Source organism: Ochotona curzoniae, unplaced genomic scaffold (assembly GCF_017591425.1).
Source record: "Ochotona curzoniae isolate NIBS_2020 unplaced genomic scaffold, NIBS_Ocur_1.0 contig_50, whole genome shotgun sequence".
NCBI classification, from domain to species: domain Eukaryota; kingdom Metazoa; phylum Chordata; class Mammalia; order Lagomorpha; family Ochotonidae; genus Ochotona; species Ochotona curzoniae.
In genome coordinates, this window is record NW_024466446.1 from 1,193,342 (window position 1) to 1,218,971 (window position 25,630).

The window sequence follows — 25,630 nt, forward strand, 5'->3', positions numbered from 1 at the left end:
CTCTCTTCTTCAAGTCCTTCCACTTTGCTTCTCGGGACCCCGGGGATTAGGCGGGCGTGGAATGTGGAGGCGCTAGGACCCGGCCGGCGCCTGGAGGCGACCGCTGGAGAGAAGCAGGAGGAGAGGGATGTGGGAAAGGAGGGGTGTCGAAGGGGGCGGGGGAGTCATTTATGCAGAGCAGGCGCTGCTGCCATTGCCACCCTCACTCCCCGCGCGCCGCTCCGAGCCTCCGGGAGCTCAGGGTGCCAGCCGGCGAGCCATCGGAGCCCGGGCCAGCAGAGGGGGCACCCGGCCGCTTCGTTGCACCGCTCCAGTCCGCAGACTCGGCCGGCTCTTGGGGGGCCCAGGGAGGAGCAAGAAGAGGCAGGCGGGAGAGTCCGGGAGCCAAGCCGGGCTAGACCCAGCTGCGGAGGGCGCCTGCTGCGCCGGAGCCGGGGAGAGGCTGGAGAGCTGGGAGCCCCGGGTCTCCGCAGCCCCAGGGATGGTCTAGGAGCGGGCGAGGGGTCCGCTGCTGCGCTCCCAGCCGCCTCCTGCAGATAGCCTGGGGGCTGCGCGCCCGGGCGGCCCAGGCCGGAGAAGTTAGTTGTGCGCCCCGCTCGGTACGCGGAGCCAGAGAGCGAGCGAGCGAGGGAAGGAGAGAGGCAGCGAGGCGCCGGGACCATGGGCTGGGGGAGCCTGTGCTGCTGCCCCGGACGGCTGGACCTGCTGTGCGTCCTAGCGCTGCTCGGGGGCTGCCTGCTCCCGGTGTGCCGAACGCGCGTCTACACCAACCACTGGGCAGTCAAAATCTCGGGCGGCTTCGCGGAGGCCGACCGCATCGCCAGCAAGTACGGATTCATCAACATAGGACAGGTAAGGCACCTCGGCGGGTCGGGCTCTGGGGGTCCCGAGGATGCTGCGTGTGGGGGTGTGTGTGTGTGGGGGGGTGCCTCTGGGCCTCTCGCGGCGCCCCCTCCCCCTCTGCCAGATGCTCGAGCAGCTGTTGCTGAACTCTTGGGCGATGCTGTCTTGCTTGTGCGCGCTCCCACCCCCCCCAACACAGACACACACACACACACACACACACACCCCAAAGTTGCGGGGGTGCGTATTTTTGCTTCCCCGTGTTTGACAAGCCACGCGGGACAGGTAGGATTTCGGGGGGTGGGGGGATCCGACGTGGCTTCGTGGCGGCCTCCGACCTGACGGGACCCTGTGAGCTGGAAGGTCTGGATCGCTGGCTGCGTGTGTGTGTGTGTGTGTGTGTGTGTGTGTGTGTGTGTGTGTGTGTTGGGGGTGTTTCAGTGGGTTGGAGTGAATGCTTTTCGCGGCGAGGGGTACATGCATTCTCGGCCCCTCGGTGTCGAGGGGAATCCTTTTCGGCTCTGACCCCCGTGCCTCCCGGGAAGAAGTTTCCTCTTTCTCCATCTGCAGACACGAGAGCTCAGGGACTCCGGAGGGCCCCGGGGAGGGCGGAGGAGGCGGGACCCGGTGGAGAGCGTAGATCTGGGGGAGACCTCCCGGGATCCTGCGGCGCAGGGGCCTCCGGAAGGGGCTGCGGGGGCGGAGGGGCGGTGGGAAACTTGCCACGCGCTCGGAGCGGGACTTCTGCTCCAGGAACACCCGGAGTCTTCCCACACCGGCTGGGACGCGCTGGGCCCGGGCCGGGCGGTAGGCGCGCAGAGGTTTTGTAGGGAGGCATTCGCGCGGGCTCCTGGCAGAGTTGCCAACCCCGTGAAGGGGATGCTCTGGGAAGCACTACAGGTTTAAAGATAGTCTGGGCTGAATGGACTTGGCTTTCCGCTTCTCTTTTCTCCTCCTCCCCGCACCCCCACTCATATGAGAAGTGGAGGAGGAAAGGGCTGCGTAATTGCGTCCCCGCAAGTCTCCCCCACCCCATGACTTTTCGTGAGCTGTCGGAGGAGGGGACCGTAGCCGGGCCTCAGCGGGACTCTGCTGGATGAAAGGGGTTCCCTTGATCAGGCGTGCTTTGGGGACTGCTCACGGGATGTGCACTCTGTGTGCTCTGTCAGCGCCACGGGAGGAAGGAACCAGCCGGTGCCTCTGGGGCGTGGGAGCCAGGATGTTGTCCCATGCTCTTAAGCTCCACAGTCAGGGATGTGGAGGGCCTGGGAGGACACAGAGCCAGGACAGGGGGCTGAGCTGCCGTCACCTCTTCTAGGAGGAGCTGGGGTGTGGGGCGCCGGAGGTCTTGCTGGGAACCCGCCTAGAGGGAGTTCAGATTTCAGAGAAGCCAGTCTTGTGGAGCAAGGAGATTAGGGACCTGATGCATGATAGTGTACTCACCCTAAACCCAGGCCCAGAAGGGAATTAGGGAAGCTCGCCAGATGTTGCTGAATTCCTGCGATCCGGGGAAGGGCTCCTTGGGATTCTGCTGGCTTCCTTGTCTGGGGAGTTGGGGGAGAGGCGGGGAACAGTGCGTTTACTTTTTTTGACCTGGATTTAAGTGTTGAGCCCTGCACATGCCTTTGGAGGTTCTGTGGTTGAATCTTCCCAGAGATTCATCTCTCAGATTCTGCAAGCATCTCATTGCAGGCACTTTTAGAAGAACTTCTGTGGTTGTATACTTATTTTTAAAACTCAGAACCGCCCCAGCCTTTATCCGCAGTCTCTTGGGATGTTTGACTACTTTGAGTTACCGCATCAGACAGTAGCAAAATCTTGATTCGGATCTTAGACTCCCTGGTCCAAGCCTGCTTGTTTGAGGAGGTGTTTCATGGGAAATCTCTCCGTCCCCTGGTGGGAGAGAGTCCTCGTTTCTCAGCTTCTGATTTCACTGCCAGTGTAAGCAGTGGTTCTTAATGAACAGACATTCCATTCAAACCTGGACATCATGACTCTAAGATGCTTCCATAACTCGCAGTAGCAGAAGCTCCTGCAGATCTCTCTGTTCACTCAATACAACTTAGATATTGCAGAATCTGGTGTAGTAAGAGTGGGAAATTTGCCCTTTAACCCACTGTGTGTGTGTGTGTGTGTGTAAGCAGGCATTGCCATGCCCTGTAACCTTGCCTTCCCAGAAGATCCATGCCTTTTCATTGAAAGAGTGATACTAAGAAAATTTGCATCCACATCGCAATGAGTCCTGGTGTGTGTGTGTGTGTGTGTGTGTGTGTGTGTGTGTGTGTGTGTGTGTTTACAGCACGAATGGGGATGGTTTGTGATTGCAGGGATTACAGAGGACTCCTGGAATTGATGCCACAGTCAGTGTAAAAAAAAGATCACCTTTCCTACAGTGGAAGGCATTTCCTCTGTAGATCAGAAGAGCTAAAATCCTGCCTAAATCTTTGGGGCAGTAAACTGAGTTCCCACCTGCAATCTCATTGCACCATAAGGACCAAATGTTTGTCTTATTCACCCTTTACGGCTCTGACCTTTTAACACTGTGCACAGCCATTTGTTTTCTTTCTGCCAATAAACCAACCTTGGTTGAGGGAATTAACCAATTTTCAAATACCTCTGGAATACTCTCCCTGGTTTTTTTTTTTTTAACCCTTTTGAGTTTAGTGTCTGTTCTCCTTTGTCACAAATGGAAACTAAAACTAGGTATTATTTGTGAAGTTCATAACTGTCTTGGTGGCATTTTGGACATCTTCAGGATCGAAATATTCTAGGTAACATAGGGAATTTTCACCATAGTAGGGATACAATTTAAATCATCAACTAAGAATATCAATATAGTTTTTTTTCTCTCACCCTCCTACTGTTTAAAACACTCAATGGTAGAATTTCTGGCCAAGAAATTTTTACAGAAAAGAATAGGTGTGCTTTTTTTGTGTGTGTATGAGGTATAAATGGAAAGGGCAGCAGAAGAAGCAAGCAAAACAGAAGGGCATGCTTTATTTCATGATAATTGGATTGGGCTTACAAAATATTTAAATTTTATGAATGATGGCACCTTGAAAATTTTAGTAATTTTTGCCGTATCAGCATGTAACCTAATTTACTTGGTGTTATGGTTAGAATGCCTTGATTTTTTTTTTCCCCCTGCAAGTTCTAAGTCCAAGCCCTCTCATTAAACCATTAGGATCAGCACCTGCTGGGTTGCTCAAGAGGTGGTGGTGTGCAGCTCCCCAGAAGGAGGAAGAGGCCTTTGTCCTCCAGAACCAATCTTATGCTATAACCCTTTGAGCTGGCAATCTATTGGTTACAGATTGGAAACCACGTAAAAAAAAAATTAGCTCTAATATGTTGTTAATTGTGGGACTTTGTTTTGATTCTACGAAGAATTTATTTCTGTTTTTTGAATCCATGAGGAAGGTCTCTTGTGGACGGACAGGTAGCTGAGTTTATCATTCTGTGACTTACTAGTAGTAGTCTTGGATTCTAAGCCTGAGATCACCAGTAACAAAAATCCCTCTCCACACCATGTAAAAGTTATCTTGAATAAGACTCTGTAAAACCAGTTGGAAAGCATCCTTGGTGTAATGGTTTCCTGGAGTCCCCACTGCCAGTGAATGCATGTGGAACTCCTGGAGAGGATGCTTGCAACTTGGGAAAGTGGAGATGTCCCTGGACTTCCTGGAGCCCTTGTCCCTTCAGCTGTAAAAGAACAAATCTCTGGAAAATGGAGTGAGTTGACTGGGCCCTGCTCAGCATATAGGCTTTCTTGAAAAGGTGTCTTGAATCTGAATCTATGGAACAAGATTGAAACAGCTGACATCCAAACCCTCTTTTCGTGTGGAGAGAGGTAAACATTTTTAGATTGGAAGATGCAAGAAAATAAAAGATAGGGAAAAATTTTGGTGGGCATGTTATAGGAACTTTGTAGAGAGGGAAATTGAGTTTCCATTTCAGCAAGCAATTTGAAGGAGTTGAAAAATAATTTCTGATTTCATTGTCAGTAGTTATGACTAATTTTCCATGGCAGTGCCCACTAGTCTCATCAACCGTTATTGTAGCTCAGTAAATATTATTGGACGAGTTAACTACAGAGAAAAAACAATAACAAAAACACTGTCTGAAGGATCATTTTGTAAAGCAACTTACCATATGATGTTAAATTGTGTTGAATGCGTATTTTATTTATTTCTGAATATAGCTCGGTTAAAGTTAGAAGAAACGTTTTCCAACTAGGAAGGAAGAGGAAGAACCTTGTTTGGAGAAGGATTCCCACTTTGCTGACTAATTTGGACCTTTGCTAACGTGGGATACTTGAAATATTGACCAATCGCCTGGTAGGGAATTCTAGATGCCTAAGGATTGGCCACAGGGGATGTGTCTAGCCTGATGGGTGATATGGCACTGGACCATGTTTCCTGAATAAATCCCTAGCTGTTTTGTAAGACAGAAGAGCAAATGAACGCTGTGGTCCCTGGTTGGTCCCTGTGTGATGTGTTTGGCTTGACGCAGGCAGCTAAGCTCTTCACACCCGAGAACCTCAACCCTGAACTCTGTTAGGCACTCTCCTGTACATGTTTCTCATGATGAGATAAATGGAGAAGAACCAGGACTGGAAAAAGCAGTTCAGAGTGCATGGCCTAATGATGGTGGGTCTGTTTGATTAACCTCATGGACAAAAAAATGGCTTATGTGATCACTGGGGATTTTTGAAGTCTATTTGAAATGAAAAACGACATTTTTTTTGTGGGCCCAAGGGCAGCCACATTTGCCTTATCACTCTCCGTCATGGGCTTATATCCAGAGGTCGTAACCTTAAAGGTCAGCCAGGGAAGCAGGGTAGTATGCTGGGAAAATGTCCAGTAGTGTCTGACTCTGGCTAAGAGAGGAAGTCTTGACCCAGAAATATCCCCAGGGCAGGGAGGGGTGTTTTGGTTGTCTGTTCAAGTTATGTGTTGCAGTGTCTTAAGTCACTCTTCTGCCTTTAGCCTGTATTACTCAGTTAATTCAGGTTGGATTCAGCTGCAAAGGGGCCAGCTCTGGCCTTCTAACTGGTTAAGAATGAATGTTGTGGACATTTCTACAACCCCAGGATATATGTGCACACACACACACACACACACACACAATGCTTCAGAAAGTTCATGGGGAATGGAATAAAGTTTGAGTTTTGAAGGTCATCATCTTTTTCTGGTGTATACTCATTTTATGTATTTATTCATGATTTAGGTCCCGTGTTCCAGACTTTTCAAAACGTGCTCATTTCTGTATGCAACTATCTCTCAGTTTTCATTTTTATTAAAGTCAAAGTTGCACGTGTTATTTAGAGTGAGATTAGTAATACCCACCAGTTTCAACAGATTGCATCTCCACAATCGAAGGCTACAAAGGAGGAACAAAATAGTAAATTTCAGTCTGAGTTCATCCTTGAAGGAAAATGTGATTCGAAAGAAAATACGAACAGGTGTCAAACTGCCAGAGTGACCCTCTTGGGTCTAACCTTTTCTTTCCAACCCAGGCTTTCACCTCCTCCATTGGCCTGTTGGAAATCCTAATATAGCTCTGTCCAGATCAGGTACTGTAGTCATGAAGGTGAATTTACAGGTAAAACAAGACGTAGGGAGCACGGTCTGAGCTATAAGGATACTGAAGAGATGGGAAAGCTGCCCAGAGGGAAATCAGAGAGGACTGTGGCTGAAGGGTAGTTTTCTGTAGTGGAACAATGTTTGATTTTCATAATTGTGATGATTGCCCCTGGGGGATATAACGGGTTCTGAAATGGAGACAAAGCAGTACTGTGCTGATTGTACTACCTACCAAGAGAAGGATGACAGGTATGATTTTTCTCCCAAGAGCCTAGGAGTCAGGTGTGGAACTATGGCAACTGGCATGAAAATGAGCCACTACGGCTCCTGGTCTCCTGTTTGCTCAGCTTTGGTTTACAGGGTATACCTTGTACGGAGACTGCAAAAAGATTTAATTTCAAAAGATCAAAACAGTGTTTTAAATTTAAATCTAGTATGAGTGTCTAGGAAAGAGCAGTTGGAAATGACACAAAACAGGTAGGCCCACAAGGAATACAGATGGAATTCATTCAGGTATAGCTATTAAGACCCCCAGCTCATAATTGCCTTAGGAAAACTCATAAACAAGTAGATAAGAAAACAGGGAATTTCGTGGTTTAACCAGACACACATTCCTTCGTTGTATCTGGTTCTGAAGACAGAAATTGAACCCTTTTTGGAACCAGACCTTTTCTGATCTATACTGATTTGTTTTGTTGCAGAAATGTTAATGAATGTGATTACATGGCTGTTGTCCTTGGTCTAGCATTTGCTCCACTGTGGCCTTCTCCTCCGAAAAATTTTGAACTGTAAAACATCTAGATACTAGAGTTTCAAAAATTAAAGGTAGACCCATCTAGCTGAAAAGGCAATAGCAGTGTTAGTTAGTCAACAGTTTTTCTCTCTTTTTATTACCTTTAATCTCGAACAGGTAGCACAACTTAAGATTCATAGAACCTCTTGTAGCTAGAATTACAATTAACCTCCTACAATGACTCTGGTTGGCTCCAGATAATTTGAATAGGTCATATCTCCATATTTGGGCCTGTCACTTTCCCCCAAAATATAGCAGTATAGTCTAGTTGAGTTACATGTAAGCTCTTGAAAAATGGTGATCTGTGATGAGCAGTTCTATTGAAGAGATTCTTTTCCTTCGTGGAAAAAGGGGCACTATTGTTAGAACAAAGAAAATGGCATGTGAGGTTGAGAAAAATGCTACTGTACCTCAAGTTATGTAAGACCTCAAAGGTCAAGACTAGGGAGTTTCACCATTATCACATAGAATAAGAAAGTCCACAGAAACTCTATAGTAGAAAAAAAGTTGTATGTCGGCTTCACAATGTTTTGTAGAAAAATCAACTTCTTTTTAAACTTTTCCCACATTTTGAAGTATCCAAATATTCAGGATCCCTAAGAATAAGATAACAACTTGATTTTAAAGAAAAATATAAGAGTCTAGCATGTGTCGTAGAGTTCCCAACATGTCTGAGTTTTCAAGGAACTGGGCATTTGTTAGTCATGACTGTCAACCAGTAAGACAAATGGTCACGGAGGCCTGGGTGCTGTTTTTGTGCTTCCTCACATCTGGAGGTGGGTGGGCTGGAGGTAGTGCGTTGATAACATCAGCATGGAGGCACTGGAGGAGGCAGAGGCTATCGTGGTTGTTGAGGCTTTTGGTCATCAAAACCAAGCTGTGACAATAGAATGCTATGGATTTTTATATAAGGGGATTCAATAGGACTTGATAACCAAATGGAAGTCGAAAATGAGGGAGAAGGCAAAGAGAACTGCCAAGTTTTAGCTTTGTGACCAAGACGTTGATGAACTCATTTGTAGAATTTGGGCTGTCTTCAAAAATAGTTCTGAGAACAAAAACATATGTGTAGCACTAAATTTTGTTTTTCATTTGTCTTTTATTATATATACTTAAGGTCTACAATGCGACGTTTTGACATACTCATACAGAGTAAAATAATTATTACAGATAAACAGATGAGCACATTGATTGCTTCTCCTTGAGAGCAGGGCAACGTCCCATTCATGTTCGCATCACAAGTGCATGGAGCAGTGAGTGGTACAGCAGCCTCCCCTACAGTGGGATGACAGCGGAGTGAGAGTCTGAGCAGTTCATGCTGGAAGAAAGGCAGTAAGCACGTGTGTGGAGCAATCTTGCTCTTCTGCCACTTTCTAAGAGGAGCAGCTCAGTTACAGGAAAAGGGTGCCAGTGGAGTTGAGATCTAGGTTCCAGCATTGCGGAACACTTTTAGGAAGTTCTGTGAGGTTAGAAAAGGACAAACTGGGGAGTTTGAATTGATCAAGGTTAGAACAGAGGCAGAAAGACACTTTGGGAAAACAGGGAGCTAGGGGTTCTCGCATGTAAGGACCAGCATCTTTGGAATGATTGGCCATAGTGTCCAAGCCACGTGACCAAGCCAGGACTGGTGGGTCAAAGGAATAGCGAGGGTGGCAGGCTTTAAATTAAAAATAAAATGGTTAGTCCATTTGATAAAAACAATGAGAAAGAAAATATTAAAATCTCTCTTGAGATTATTCTGTCTCATATATATATATTTTTTTCTTTTTGTAAGCTACTAGATACAGCGGTTTTGTTTGATGACAAGGTCCAAATATGGGCATGCAGGTGGAGGCTTCCAAGAAGGCAGAAAACCAAGGTGGGGGAAGCTGGGGAGGTTGTCAGCATGGATAAAGTGATGAATCAGAGTAACCTGTTCTGGTATATCCACTGGGAAGACAAATGTGAAGTTTGCCCCGTATTTCAATTCTCTTTGGATAAATGTAGGTATTATCTCTGCTTTATACATCTGTGTGCTATTATTTGCACTGCAGTTCCTGTACCAACTTAAGGCACCAAGACAGACACAGGGGTGATTGTTTTCAACTCCCAAATGTGTCTTCCAGTATTTGATTTAAAAACTGAGCATTGCATCGAGCACTGAATATAGAGAGAACAATGTAAACATTGACAGTAACACTGGAAATAATATGTGCCTTGTCACATTTTGGATATACTTCCAGCTTTGCTTGCCACATGGCCTTATATTTTGTCTCTGTATTATAACAGATGATTACAACCACAATTTATTCATTTGTCATGTTTTTTGCCTTTATATACATATTTATAAAGTGTAACAAAGCTTTTGTTCTGAATGTTATCTTTATGTACTCTAAACTTTATCTTATATAACAAGTTGGATATTTTTTAGATATGGGTTTTTTTATGGATTCTTCTGTATATAATACATAAATTTCAGATTGCTTTACATAACAATAGGTTGATTTTTGTTTCCGTTTATATGTTAATCACTGTTAATCTATGCTTAGCATCACAAAAGAAGCATTAAAATTTCTATTTTAATCTGTGCATTATCTAAGAGGTTAATTTGATCTTGAGGAAATTGCGTTTTAGGTGTCATGTCAACTTTGAAATTAGCTAAGATTTATTATAAGCTGGTCTTAACTGGCCGCCTTTCCCAGAATGACAAACTCTGTGTGTGTGTGTGTGTGAGTGTGTACATGTGTGTTTATGTGTGTACACACATGTGCATGTGCATGTGTTTTGTGTGTGCATGTGTGTTTATGTATATATGTATGTGTGTGTCCGTACATGTGCGTGTGTGTGCCTCCTGTAGGTACTGGTCTTGCAGTATGAACTTGAAGTCTTCTGAAATGCTTTTAAATTAGTAAAAATATGACAGTTCTCCCCATATGATGTTTCCCGGCTTATATCTTGTTTTCAATCGCTGAGTTTTCTCAACCAAAATAAAGCTATGTGATACTCAGTTAATTTGGATGCTGTGCATGGGACGAGACCTAACGCCAAGCCTTTATTTATAAGCACATATCCATAGCTAGAGGTTTACAAGAATACTGCGTACTCTTCCTGAGCGTATTCCAGTTGCGTTCAGCTAATAGATGTGTGAAGAGATCTCATTCATCAGCTAAGTTTCTAAAGAGAAAAAAAATTATAGGCCACTTAAAATTTATTTCACGCTAGCTTCCAGTGGAGGCCTTTTCTCATTCATTGTTTTCTACTGTAGATCATCTTTATATTGGTTGCTTTCATGACACAACTGAGTAAATGCTACTTTTCTCTCTCTTTTTTCCTTTATTTTAATTTTAATTTGATTTTAACAATTCAGTGTGGTTTGTAAATACAAGCCTAAAAGACATCTCCTTCCTCTTCCCTTTCCCCATACCTTCCCATCTACTCTTTCACTCTCATTTTAAAAAAAAAAAAACTTTTTAGGTAATGTATTTTATATTAACACTGCAATAAATGGCCCAATACTTCACCAATATAAATTTAACAAGTGAAATGTAAAAAGAGCTTAGTGTATTGAGAACACGGGCAACAGCTATAAACAATAAGTGAAATAAAAATCACCATTTCACCTATGTATGGTAAATTGTAATATAATTGCAAAACTTTAAAAATATAGTAGTATAATATAGTAGTAGTATAGTATTTAATCTTTGGTCTCACAAAGATATTAAAGTTTGACAAAACTCTATTTGTAGTGTTACCAAGTCACACAGACATTTATTTGGTTTTTCTTATTTTAATTTTAGTGATCACATATAAGGGAGAATATGCAATATGTGTCTTTCTGGTTCTGGCTTATTTCATTCAATATACTTTCTATCAGTTTGCGCAATTTTGCTGCAGATGCTGGAGTTTCATCCTCTTTTGAGTAGCCGCGGAATGCTCCAGCGTGTGTATGTTTCTCATTTGCCTTATCCACTTTTCTGAGGATGAGCAGACAGATTCCAGGTTTTGACCGCTGTGAACCAAGATGCTCTAAGCCTGCTGATGCAAGCATTTCTTTGATACAACATATTCATGTCTTTTGAGTATATACCCAGGAGTAGGATTGCTGGATTATATGGCAAGGCCCGCCCTTCCTTCCTTCCTCCCTCCCTCCCTCCTTCCTTCCTTTTTTCCTTCCTTCCTTCCCTTCCTCCTTCCTTCCCTCCCTCCCTCCCTCCTTCCTTCCTTCCCTCCTTCACTCCCTCTTTTTCCTTCCTTTCTTCCCTCCCTCCATCCTTCCTTCCTTCGAAATCTCCACACTGTTTACGCAGTGACTACACTAATTTCTGTCCTCACCAACTAAATGTGTCTCCCTTTTTCTACATCCATGCCAGAACTTGTACCTTTCTGTTTTGGGGGGCATTTTCCAGATATTTGTTGACCATTTATGTTTCTTTTTTGAGAAGTGCTCATAGAACTTTTTTTGCCCGCTTTTAAACTGGATTGGTTATTTCTGTTATAGAGTTTTTAAAACTGTACAATTGCTGATGATTTGGGCGTATTCCTTCTCTGTTAGATTTGCAAATCTGTTTTTCTCCATTCAGTTGGATATCTCTTCCTTCTGTTGATTATTTCCTGTGCTCTACGAAAACTTTAGAGTTTGTTTAGTGTTACCTTCGTTGTCCGTACTCTGGAAGCCTTATGTAAGAAGGCACCTACTGGGCCCGGCGCGGTGGCGCAAGTGGTTAAAGGTCCTCGCCTTGCACGCCCGGGATCCCATATGGGCGCCGGTTCTAATCCCGGCAGCCCCGCTTCCCTTCCAGCTCCCTGCCTGTGGCCTGGGAAAGCAGTCGAGGACAGCCCAAAGCTTTGGGAACCTGCACCCGCGTGGGAGACCCGGAAGAGGCTCCTGGCTTCGGATCGGCATAGTATCGGCCCGTTGCGCTCACTTGGGGAGTGAATCATCGGACGGAAGACCTTCCTCTCTGTCTCTCCTCTCTGTATATCCGCCTTTCCAATGAAAAAAAATAATAAAAATAAATCTTTAAAAAAAAAAAAAGAAGGCACCTACTACACCAATGTCTTGGAGTACTTTCCTTACATATTCTTCCAGCAACTTCACAATCATCAGGTCCTTGTTTTAGGTCTTTGATCAGGCTTGGGTTGATTTTTGCATGCCTCTCATGGGTATGGGTCTACTTTCATTCTTCAATATATCAATATCCAGTTTTACCAGCACCATTTGTTGAAGACATTATCCTTACCTCTCTCTGTGAGGCTGTGTTTTCTGACTCCTCACAGAATGGTGGCATTGCTTCTGGGCTGCTAGGAACCAATGAGGAGAACACAAGGCTGAAAGAAGGTAACTGGAGTGGCCCTTGTAAAACCTGTCCTGCCTCTCTGCCTGTCACATACTTGTGACCTGGTCGCAAGCTTTCTTTATCTTGAAAGGTTGTTTTTATTCATTGATTGTTTTAAAGGTTGTCATTAAAAGTCATCATCAAGAAAGTGAGAAGGAAACCCACAGAATAGGAGAAAATAATTGTAAAGCATATCTGATAGAGGATTTGTATATGAATATACCGACAACTCTTACAGGCAATAATAAAAAAGCCAGTTGCACAAGTGAAAATGGGCACCAATGATCTGAATAGGTATTTTCCTAAAGAAAATATATAGACAATGGGTAGGCATATTACAAAATAATCAGTATCATTACTCATCAGTGAAATGTGAGTTAAAACATCAATGAAATACTAATCCACACTCACCAGGCTACCTGTGGTCAACAGACAGATAATGACAGGAAGGAGGATTTAGAGAAACTGCAGCCCTCCTTCACCACTGGTGGGAATGTAAAAGGATATGACCACGTTGGAAGATAGCCTGGCATTTCTAAAAAGACATGATAGGACCAAATTGTTCTGTTTTAAGAGAAATTAAATCATCTGATCACATAAAAACTTGTGAGCAAACGTTTAGAACAGCAGTATTCACACTCCCTGAGAAGTAGAGACTATCAAATGAGAAAGGGATAAACAGGGAGCAATATTTCACAGGAAAAATGAAGTTCTGATATGTGCCACAATGTGAATGAATCTTGAAAATCTTGTGCTAGTCACACGTGTATCTGTTTAGGAGATGACTGGCAAATCTAAAGAGACAGACTGCTAGTAGCTACCTATGGCTGGAAGGACTGGTAAATGCTGATGAATGACTGGTAATAATTGTTGGATTTCTTTGGGCAAAGATGAAGATGTTCTAAAATGGACCGTAATATGTTATCAAACAACTTTGTGAACATGCTGACAATGATTGAGCAGAATGATTTCAACCAGTTTATGATTTATATTGTAACAAAGCTGATAAACACACTTGAGCACCTATTATTTGTCAACCATTCTGATAGACACCCAGCCTAAAACATTTGCTCACACAGATGCTGGGTTTTAGTGAGAGCTGCTAAGCTTTTATGAAATGAGTAATTTCAAATAATCAGTGCTCTTGGGAAACAAAATATATTAGTAGGCTTACAAAGAGTGATCAAGGATGATAAAGTTCCTTTATATATGTTTGTAAGCTAGACTCCGAGGAGGATATACTGTAGCAGTTCCTGGGGGGTTAAGAAAAAGCCAAGTATAAGATGTTGTGGTGGTAAAGTGGAGTCCATGCAGAGCAGACTGCAAATGCAGAGGCCTCCATGGGAAAGAAGGCTTGCTAGTGAAAAACGGAAACTGCTTAGCAAGGAAGAACATGTCGAGTTTGAGGTTGTGGGAAAGTATCTGAAAGGTTGATTTTGTTGAATGTCATCTCTGACATAAACCACCAGCAGTTGCCATTTGCCTATTGGATTCAAACAAATTCGCTCCCCAGGTTTGTAGAGACCTGCATCTACTTCTCCCTGAACCATCCCCCCCGCCCCGCGCCCGTGACCTCTTCCACTCTGTCCCTTAGGAAGTCAAACTGAGTTTCTCATAGTTTCCCGGATATTGTGCTCAATGCTTTGATGCATCTGTGCATGGTCTTTCCACTTGGAATAGTCACTTGATTCATGAGTTTTCTGGAAAAGTCTTGAAGCCACATCTAAAATGTCATCTTCTTACCTCTTCTTTGCTCTGGACATATGGGTAGAATATAGGTCAAATTGTCCTAATTTTTCAACTAATTGATTCCGATGGTAGTTTGTGCAAAATTCTCTTGAAGAATTTAGTATAATTACATTTTTCTTCTTTTTCCCCTCTTACTGGATAACCGACGTACTACCTGTAGCATACAACATGGTTTCTTGCTCTATAGTAATCATTAAATATTGATTAGCTCCTAAAGAATTTTAGACATGCTGTGCAAATCTAAACGCAGAAGGAAAATTACAGGACTCAATAAGGAAGGCTAAGTAGTCTTTAAATAAGTATGGTAATAGCAAACTGATGAATCAGTTTAGTATGGACCTTTAAATCGAGACGTTCTGGGAGTAGGCTAATGCTTATCTTTTAGAGTTTCAGATGTTGGCATAATGAGAAAGGTCATTCTCTCTGATTTTGACTTCTAAGAGCCTTCTTACCGGAAGAATCAGAGTACACTGTGTGATGGCTTCTATTCTGAGCCAAGTCCCAGACTCAGCCTTCTGCTAGGATTGCCTCTTGGGTCTCAGGGATTCCATGACTTGTACTGACTGTGATAACTTCCCTAAGGGTGCTGGGGTATATCCTCCTGGGTCAGAGCAGTAGACAATGAGGGAATGGGCTGGTAGTGAGAACCGGTTACACAGCAACACGTTTTACTGTTTGAAAGCAAAAGGAGTGCAAAAAATAATAATAACCAGATTCTGTACACTTGATTAATCCTAAAGTTCTGTGTAAGGCAATCAAGTAGAGTTTTGTGATTATCAGAGGCTCAAAGCAGTGCCTACCTGGATTGACAATGTTGAGAGCCAAAATTCTGGAGTTAAATCTAAATCAGACACTGGATTGCAAATTCCTGAAAAAAAAACAGACATAAATTACACCCTGCAAGCCTACTCCTTAAGGAGTGTCTTCAGAAATATCCTTGGAGATAGGAAACAAACTCAGGACAAATGGAACAAATATTCATGGGGAGTTAACTCCCGTTAATACTAAAAAGAACATTCTTTTGATTGGGTGACATAGCCAGAAGCTAGACTCTGTGTTAAATCTCCCCATGTGACCTCTGCACCCAATCAGATCCAGGCCTTTCAGGAGCCAGCCTTTGGGCTTGGGGAGATGAAAGCAAACAGGAGCTAGATTTTCTGTGTCAGAAGAAAGAAAGATGAAATATACATTTTGAGATGTACATGATTCCATTTTCTTAACTGTGGGGGATCTACTTTGGCTAAGCCCTTTGATACACCTTGTTTAGATTGCTGCTCAAGTTCTCTTCTGTCTTCATTGTCCTCTTCTCAAAAACACTTCTTCCTCTTCCCCAATGTTTTAAACATCGCTGAATCGGATCACATTGCCACCCTGTAGGAATGAACTGCTGTGTTTTACTTTTCTGCCAATACGTGTCAGTCTCATTGTTTCATGTCCAAATCTCACTCATTTTGCGAAACACTTCTCCTATGCCACTTTTTTCATAATGAAGCTTACGGTGGGTGGGTAACGCCTCCATTGTTTAGTGTTTCACTGGACACTGTATACTTCTCTGTATTGCCATTTGACATTTTCATCTTCCTGCAATTTAGACAGACAACTATCATTTATTTCCTCTCCTTGCTAGATAGTAGTCCCCTGAAAGACAGAGTTTGTGTCTTTGCCCTTGCATTGTGGATCGAATGTAGAAGAGTACTCTAGTTAAAATGCTTTCGGAAACATTCTGAAGTGGATAAATGGCTGTGAATAAGAAGAGGTAGGACATATAAATAGAATTCTGTATACTGAATATTTATGCTTTCCCTCCTGGCTGTGTGATAAAATTGAATTTCCTTATATTTGGTATGAAGTGTGGCTAAGTGACTCTGCTGAGCCCTGCAATGTGAGCACGAGTGACATGTGCCCCTTTAATAGCAGTCAGTGAGAGATTTGTGGTGACCTGCATCTGCCTGAATGATTGGAAGAGCTCCAGGTGCTAGATGCTTCATTAGTCTTTGAGAAAGACTATGCACAGTACTCTTTGCCAAATGCGCCATGGTTGTAGGACATGAGCTAGAAATAAACCATTGTTTTTAGTCACTGAGATTCATGGGGTTGTTTGTTATTACAGTGGAACCTTGCTCATCTTAGCTAGTACGAATGTCCGCTCTGAATCGTTCTCTGCTTGGCTCGCACAGTAGAGACTAAGGTGATGCAAGGAACAAGAAAGAGGATTTACTGTTCTGGATAAGAACCTGGTAATTTAGAAGGAAGATCTTGGTGATCTCCAGTATATGTTTAGTATATTGTTCAATGGTTAATTTTGTGTATCCAGCAAAAAGAAACACTAGGAGCTAGATACTATTTGTGAATGTATGTAGGTGATTCTGCTGTGTAGAAGAGATTGACATTTCCTACAATAAAGCTTGATTGTCCAAGGTCTTTATTGCGCTAAGCATTGCGTCTCTATCCCTGTAATATGCATGGGCCTCCACAGTTCCTTGTGAGGGATTTGTTCTGTGAATTCACGTAGGTCTTTCAGGGACTGGTAAGCCTTTCTAGAAAATTCAGGCTTGTTTTCTGTTTTTCCAGGAAGACTGAGACGTAGTGCTAGGCAAGCTGTCTTTTATTTGTTCTCGTTAAATGGAAACAACATGTGAATTTTGTACTTAAAAAGATGGTTTAATAGAGAGCCCTTTTCCGCTTTGCCAATAGTACCTGCTTATGCCTTCCCCGAGGCCATATTGTGCTTTCAGAATGATGGTACTCTCTGTTGCAGAACCCACTTGAATTTGCCTCCCCTTTCCGTTAGACATTATTGCTGGGTTTTTAGTGAACAGGCTTCAGAACATGTGGATGTGTGTATACTCCTTGATTTATGTGAAGTGGACACAGTGGGAGAACATTTGAGATGTAAAATGTAATGGCCTGATTTTCTATTGAAATCGATCCAAAGGAGCAGATTTTTCTTTTTTGGCAAGACAGAATTGAAGTAACATGCTGTAATTTGGTGCGCCAATTGGCGATGTGTTAAAAATTGAAATAACTTACAATGGGGAGAGTGAGTGCCGTGTAACATGAACAGTGCTCCAAGGGTGACATGGCTCTGGAGGCTTAGGCAAATTGAGCACAATGAAACCAGAACCATTTTGAATCATTTTGATACACAGCATAGGAATGTGGTGAGTTTTTTTCTGAAAATATTCTATTATCAAAGTAATTAAAAATTTTACTGGGGGAGAAGGGTGGCTGATTGTGTCATGTAACTGGCAGAGTTGCCACCTCAATCACTGATGTCCCATTTGGGCACTGGCTCGTGGTTGTTCTGTTTATGATTGAGCCCCTTGCTGGTGGCGCAGGAAAAGCAGCAGAGGATGGTCCACCCACATTTGCCACTATCACCTATGTGGGAAACGTGGATGAAGCCCCTGGCTTGGGCCTGGCTGAGCCCGGACACTTGTGAGCACATGGGCAGGGAAGCAGAAGTTTCTCCAATTAGAAGTCTCTCTAATTCTGACTTTCAAATAAATATTTTTAAAAGATCTTGTTTTGTTCAAGCTCACCCAAAAGACAGGAAGGTTGCTTAGGAAGTCTTTCTTCCACTTTCCAGACTTTCAGCTATAGTCTATCTCTGGTGTTTATCCATTTCTCTCTTGTGACTTTTTCCTTTGCCATCATTTCTGTTCTTCTACATTCATTACAAGCACATTAAAATACCCACACTGTGCCAAACACTGTATTAAGCCCTGGAAATATGACACTGCTCTAAAATCATTGCCTTCGAGGGATTTATGTATTTATAAGAGGACTGTATTCACTTACTTCCAAATAAATCGTCCGGAACTCAGTGCCTGACCACCACGATCATTTTTGCCTGTGAGGTTGTAAGTTGACTGGTAGATTCTTCAATTAATGGTGAGACAGCTGGGGGACCTGGCTGGTATTCAGTGGCCTCACTCACATGCCTGGAGGCTGTCTGGCTGGAGTTAGGAGGAGGCAGTACCTGGCCATAGAGCTCTTCATCCAGTAGGTTAACACAGGCTTCTCTCCTTAGTGGTGAAAATGTGTCCCAGCAGCCAGACGAAAAAGCTTAAGTACGTAAGTCCTTTTCACATGTCCATTTTCATCTTATTTGTGAACATTCCACAGGTTGAAATAAGTCTCAGGACCAAATCCAGCTATTTTCTCTGTTAAGAGAAAATAGAAGGAGTCTGTCTTCAGATTTTGCTACACTACGGGGAGGCTGCACATCATCCAAATGAATATGAAATAAAATGTATGTCAGATGGTGAGGCGCTGTTGTAGAAAATACAGAAGGAGGAAAGAGGAATAAACAGGAAGGCAGGAAAAGGGAGAACATGGGATAATTGGAATGTTTTCCTTCCTTTGTGAGCAGGGTGTTCTTGTGAAGACCCTTGGCATCTGTGAGGGACGGGAGGAAGCACAGGCTGGAAGAGGGAACAGCCGATGCCCTCTACGTGCGAGACCCCCGGTGTGTTAGAGGAGGAGTAGAAAAAGCCGTGATGCAAGGGTGCTAGAAGATGGCTGTGGAGTTGGTGATGGTTAGAGAGGTGGGTAGGTTCCATTCAAGGGTGATGTTCATATTCAAGTCTTGTTAAAATATAGACTCTGATTCTGAAAATCTGAAGTGGGACTGTCCAACCCTGGCTGCAAACCTAAGACCTAAGACTGGAGCTCTGTTATTCACTCTTTGAAGAAGGGTTGAGAGTAAGCTCTGTTCTCATTTTCCCTAGCTCTTCCCAGAAAGCTCGGTGGTTCTTTTTGGTTGAGGAATTTGCTCTCACTCCATTTTCTCTGGTCTCATTCTTTACTTTCGTCCCTTCAAAACACACGAGTCATTAGCTCATTTCTAGCCCTATTTCATTTGATACCTCAGTAGTTCAATTATGCTAAATTATGATTATTTTGCATTTGAGGGAGAGGATAATCTTTGCATAACAACAAATGTACAGATGCCAAGTTTTGTTGATGTTTAGTGAAATGTGTTTGTGCCTTCTTTGTGCAGTTGACACTTGAAAGGCCCTGTCGACATAACAAATCTCCGAGTAAATATCAGACTGTCCCCCAGGGAGGGTTCTGAGACATGAGTTCTAGGTGGTTACTTTGCTCCAGATTGTATATTTATGGTATCTCCCAATGAGCTGATAAGTAGTTTTGTGCCCTTACTGGACTGAAATACAACGTTCATTTGGAAACTTCCATTTCCTATCTTGTTACCACATTTCATTATTTATAGTACACTGGGAACTAATGTGTAATGTACAATGAATAGTCCCAGTTGCATTTTAGTATTTGCATGCAACCTTTTAGCAATAAATAACTATATTTTTGGGCGTTTCTTTATTTGGTAATATACCAGAAATCTCAAAATATTTATGGATGTGGCCTGGATATTGTCTTGACCTCAGAAAGATCCTTCCAAAATCCCTACCAGAGTTTGCCCTGCACCATATAATCTACTGAAGATATATGTATTTGAGGGTCTTGTTTGTTATTAAATGCTTTTTGTTTTCTAGCTGGAGAAGGAAATAAAGGAAAACAAAAGGCAGTGCAAAATATTATCTGTAAATTGTGTCACAATTCGTCGTATCATCAGGTACCCTGAATGACTTCTGTGCAGCATTAATTTGTAACATATTTAAAATAATTATTAACTTAACCAGATGGACTTACTTGAGTGTTATCATAAAGAGCTCTGAGAAGTGTGTGATGAGGTTCCATAAAATTTATTATTTGAGTATCACTGGGTCCAGCATTCCAGGAAGGCACTGCTTTTCCCCCACATCATCACATTGAGTTTTATTGTTGCTCACTATTAAGGAGAAAGTGTGTGTGTGTGTGTGTGTGTGTGTGTGTGTGTGCGCTTGTGTGTGTTTTAATTAGTGGAGATTTGTTTGTCTTGAAGAAATACCATTTCTAACAATCCATGCCTTTGGAAGAACCCTAATATTAATCCTTTACATAAATGCCCACTATATAGTTAGATCTGTTGGATTTTCAAATTGGGAGCAACAAAATGCCCTCATTGTGAAAATGAAGAGGCTAAGGCTCAAAAAGAAGTCTGGATAGAGCCCTGAAATGATATCTAACAGGCTGCGTTTCTGGATCTTCAAATACGATCATGAAAATGACTCCCAAGTCACTTTATTGATACTGTAGAGAAGCTTGCCTAACTGTTTTGATTCTTTACAGAATATATTGAGGGTTTTACGAAAAGTTCCTGCTAAATGTATGTTATAGATTCATAGATTTCAAGGATTTAATTCCGTTTACCATGATTTTTTTTTAAATTACGCAGTAGCTTTAAAAGGCATAGGCCTATTTTGTTTACTTAAAAAGCACAGCAACAGAGACCTAGAGATAAGACAAAGATCTTTTGTGCTCTGGTTCACTCTCCAAGTAGCTGTAAGAGCCAAGGCTGGGCCAGGCTGAAGCCAGCAGCCCTAAAGACAGCCACAGTTTTCTGTCATGGGTGTTGGGCCCAAAGACTTGGACCAACACTCACTGCCTTTCTATTTGGATTAGTAGAGAACTGGGTTGGGCATGGAACACCTAGGACTCAAACTAGTCCTCCGATTTGGAATATTGACATCACAGCATTTGACCCACTGTGGCAACACAAATATTTCTTTAGTAATTGTTGTTAATGACTTTCATATTAATTTTTTCTTAGGTTGTGGGGTGTGTGTGTGTGTGTGATGTTTGCAAAAGAGGTTGCATGTTTAATAGATGCTACATGGGCAAACAACTGTATTTTAGAGGCAGAATTTATCCCTTATTCTGTGAAAATTTGACTTAAAAAAACAGTTATTTGATTTGTTTTTGAATGGTAGAGTCAGAGCAGTCTTCCTCTGGCTCACTCTTCAAGTAGCCACAGCAGTCCAAACTGGACTCTTATGTGGATGCAGGGCCCCGATCTGCTGCCTGCCCAGACAGGGAACGGAATTGGAAGTGAATCAACCAAGACTCAAGCTGACCCCTTTATAGAGCTGCATGTTGAGGATTAGCTTGTGAAGCCACTATTCCGGCCCTGAGAATCTGAGCTTTATTCCTCTTTCATTCAGCTGCCTTGGTAAGAACTGACTTTGTCATAACAAAATGACTGAGGAATATTTTATACATCTCCACAGTACTAAATGATATAATGACTGAAGCCACTGAATATCTTGGTTAGTTCCTTTGCCGCCAGAGAACTGTTCACTGGGAAAAGTCAGAAGGCTCAGCTTGGGTAAGATGGGCATAGTTGCCACATTTTCAAGTATGAATAGATCAAGTTATGGTGTGAGTAGCTGTATTCATGGTAGCATGCCCATGGCCAGCAGGCATGCCAGGCTCTCCCTGTTGATCATGGCTGTATTAATGTGGTTTATAAAGCAGTGTGGTGAGGGGTAGCTTGCTGCATTCATCATGTTGAGAGATGTAAGCTCGTTTGTAGGGTTGTGGAAATAGAGACATATCAGCATATCTAATGCAGTCACTATAAACAATCAACTTAAACTAATACATTTGAACTGGGAGTCAGTGCTTGTGGCTGCCTGAACCATTCTCCACCTTGGGTCTTTATCAAAGAATTTATTGGATCTTTAAACCTATTTCATAACTTAGTTGCTAGAATGTTGGCATGTTAGAGCTAAGAGGGAGGTGGACCTGGGAGGTCCTGCTTTTCCACTAAATTACCTGTATCTCTTGGAATAATGCAAATCTGGCAATCAGGTGATATGCAGTGCTTGGAATCTTAAAGGAACTCATGGATTACTTTTCAATCATGTATAAGTCCAACAGAAGCTTAACATATATTAAAATGTACTTTCTTTTTAAACATTAGCCCACTCTGAGCTATTTGTCTTTAGATACTGCAAGAATCGGTAAACATTGTGGAAATTCTTTTTGCTAAAACACATTATTGGCTTTATCTTTTATGTCAACTGTAAGTACTTTGGGATGATGGAATAGAGATACTTAAAACTCAATCTAGTGTGCCAAGTACATTTTCTTAGACATCACTTCCAACTCTCTGTTTTATGGATACATTTACTAGAAGGCATAATGGTTATTTAACTTTCTTTTTGGGGCTTCTTGGACATATATTGAAGACCAAGAAATACATAGAGCTAAAAGTCAGTGGACTTTTTATGTTAAGAGAAAAAAATGTTAAAACTTGGCACTTTAGCCAGGTTCAGGAATTGTTTTAAGTTATTAATTCTAAAGTTGGTTGGATTGGAGTTGAAACTTTAATTAAAACTGAAAAATGAGACTACCGGGCACAAGTTATGATATTCTTTAGACTATATAGGTTTATTATATCTGTGATGATAGCAAAGATTGTGATGAACTTGGTGTCAGGAAAGTCTTGTTCAAGTCAGTTGCTATAAGTGTAAGCTTATGTCCATCGCTGAATTTAGCTGAATGTATGAAGAATACTGTCATCCTTAATGCATTTCACAGTATTCTAGGATTTATTCTATGTATGTTTATTAGGTAACAACTGTACTAGGTACTAGGTACTGCACTAGGTATAAGTCATACAGCTCTATTTGGAAAATTGGTACAGAAATAAGCAGTTTGATCAGTTGTGTAGTGACTGGGAAGGGCTCCTTGGAAGTAAGATCAAATAAGACTTCTGAGGAAGTGATATTTGAGCTAAGGTGTAAGCAGTGAGATGGTATTAGGAAGCAGGAAAGGAGGCCGGTGGATTGGGAGTGTGTGATTGAAGGGGGAAATTGGAGAGGTTAGGAGATGACAATGCAGAGGTAAATGGAGCCAGATCTGCCCTCATTAAGGACCAAATAAAGGCACTTTTGATTGTCTTATAATAATTAGAAATAAGCATCTAGTGTAAAGCATCTGGTTTAAAGGCTGATTGACTCCCAAGTCCCACATTGGAATGTCTGGCTCTTACTCCTATATCCAGCTCCGATTCCAGCTTCCTGCTAATGCGGTCATTGGAGGCGGCAAGTCATTGGATTTTTGCCTCTTATGTCAACAGTTTTGAATTCGGTTCTTCGCTCCCGGCTTCTACCGTGGCCCAGCCCAGGCCACTTCAGGCATTTTGGCAGTGAACTAGTGGATGAATGTTTTTTTCTGTGTGTTTGAGCCTCATTATCTCTCAGATAAATAAATCAGTAAGCCATTTTTGAAGATAAATAGGAAGTAGTTGACTGATTTCATAATTGATTATTAGTGTAAGAGAAAGCACTTTGCAGTTGGAAAATGTACATAAATATAAGAAAGTAAGATTACTATTCTGTAGAATAAGATAATAAAAGCTGATGAGTGGTTATTCTCTTGCGAACATTGTGACGGTCTTAAAGTGGCATCACAAATTGTTCTGAAACCACAGATGACCCAGAACACCTGGCATTGTGTTTGTGGGTTTTGGGAGGCAAGCGGCAACAGACCTAACCCCAGTAATGTTTTACATGAAAACAAATCACCTTTTGTCGCCTTGAGCAGGCATCCACTGAAGAAGAGTGAGGGGCACTTCCAAAGGGACCCTCCAAAAATGGATTAAAAGATAAAGTGAATTTGAAAATGAAATACAAGCCTAGTTGGGTTGTTTTGTTTTCACAAAGCACATCTTCCCGGAACCTTCTGATGCAGTTTTGCTGGTACTGCAGTTACACATCTGCAGGATTTTATATGCTTTCCGCACAGTTCTGTCAGTTGTGGCACTAACAGCACACTGAGCCTTTATTGCCTTCTCATTTTGTTTCAGAACGATGTGCATTTCTCTTGAGGTCACAGTAGTTCCAAAGGACTCCATCGGGGTACACCACGGGTTATATTTTGTTGTGGCTAAGGTGGTCATGTTAGTAGAAAGTTATAGTTTATTATGAAACAGGAAGTGTTTCATGCATTCCACAAGGATGTTTAGAGGAAACATTACGTATTCTGGTTGATGCTCAGGGACCCTGTTTACAATACTTAGTTCCTAGTGCAGAAGTGGTTACTGTGGCATCAGGGAAACCCTTCAATGAATGAAGCCAATTTGATAACCTATCTAGCCTAGAACTTCTCAAGTTTTTGCATTTCTACTTGCATTATCTTCCAACTAGTTTTTATGAGCACTGGGGTTTAGCCTATGGCCTGTTTGTTTTTTTAAGAGCAGATTTGTTGAGGTATCATTCACAGATAGTAAGATTCACTGTCTAGTTCAGTAAGTTTTGATATTGCAATTAGCTATGAGGCTACCATTGTCCAATACAGACAAATTCTGTTGTCTCAGGAGATTCCCCAGTGCTGTCTTACAAGTTAGACTTTGACTTATTTCTAACCTCTGGCAACTGCTGATCATTTTTCTGATCTAGTGTGCTTTTTTCTAGAATGTCACTGCAATATGATACATATGTTTTGGTTTTTAGCCATGGTTCCTGGCTTATAACTCCCTCCTCAAGGCAGGTCATGGAAACTAGAAATTTTTCTCTCTAAAATGGGTCCTAAAAATTAAAATTCTGTTATCTCACTGTCTTGGAGATAGAAAGACATTCTCTGGCCTGCCTTATTTAGTAGTACATTATAGAATTGTTTCCAAAGAACTCTTACTGCATGCCCAGGGGGAAAGCATGCTGTATGGAGAGATCAAGAATATGGGCAGGCCTTGCTTGAGCTCCTCGCAGAGTCTCTTGGCTTTGGGGCATGACCTTCTTGCGCAGTTACATTTCTACACAGTTATCTGTGCCTCAGTCATGCCTGTGCAATGAAGTCTACAAGATTTCTAGCTAGAGCTTAAGCTGTCTGTGTGTCGCTTTGGAAGGCCTCGCTTTCATGACTCTTGATTCTGGCTTTGGCTTCCCACTCATGAAGAACCAAAAGACTGTGTTGATGGCTCACATGGTCATGTTCCTGCCAAATTCTCTATGATGAGCCAGTGAATTTGTGCTTCACTGAGCTCTGATACCTGCCAGCCAATAAGCTGGACCCAAAGCAGAGCGTTTTGAGAAGCCCATGTATGGTCTTTCTCCCTAAACCACAGGTGGAATCTTTTGGGGCTTCTGATTGGCAACTGTGTTGGGGAGGAGAGCAGTCTTGGGGACTGAAACAGATAACGAGAGATGCTGAATCGCTCTAGGAGACACTGAGCTGTGTTTACTGTGGAATGGATGGCTTGGTTCTGGTGGGTGGAACTCCCACACCCTTTGAGGTCACAGAAGCCTTTTGTGTTGATTGTTGGGCTGTGGGAAGAGGAGAAGTGGTTGGTTTGTTTTTTCAGTTCAGTCATATAAATAGGACAGTACAGTATGCTGTTCATTAAGTTTGATGTCTTCACCTTCTTGTAATGCATTTGAGATTCTAACCCGATGAGTCGATAGTTTCATCCTTTTTGGTGAATGAATAGTATTCCATTGTGT

General features: G+C 42.5%; 1 protein-coding gene across 2 annotated transcripts in view; it reads left to right on the forward strand.

Annotated features, from left to right (window-relative positions):
• Positions 1 to 231: 231 nt before the first annotated feature.
• The window catches only part of PCSK5 (proprotein convertase subtilisin/kexin type 5), a 288,359-nt gene continuing 262,960 nt past the window's right edge, over positions 232 to 25,630 (forward strand). Inside the window, exon 1 of one of the 2 annotated variants that reach the window (XM_040988776.1) lies at positions 232 to 852. In XM_040988776.1, coding sequence (XP_040844710.1) covers positions 661 to 852 — 192 coding nt within the window. In that variant the 5' untranslated portion in view covers positions 232 to 660. The remainder of the gene's footprint in view (positions 853 to 25,630) is intronic. The other variant, XM_040988775.1, reaches the window with a different exon arrangement.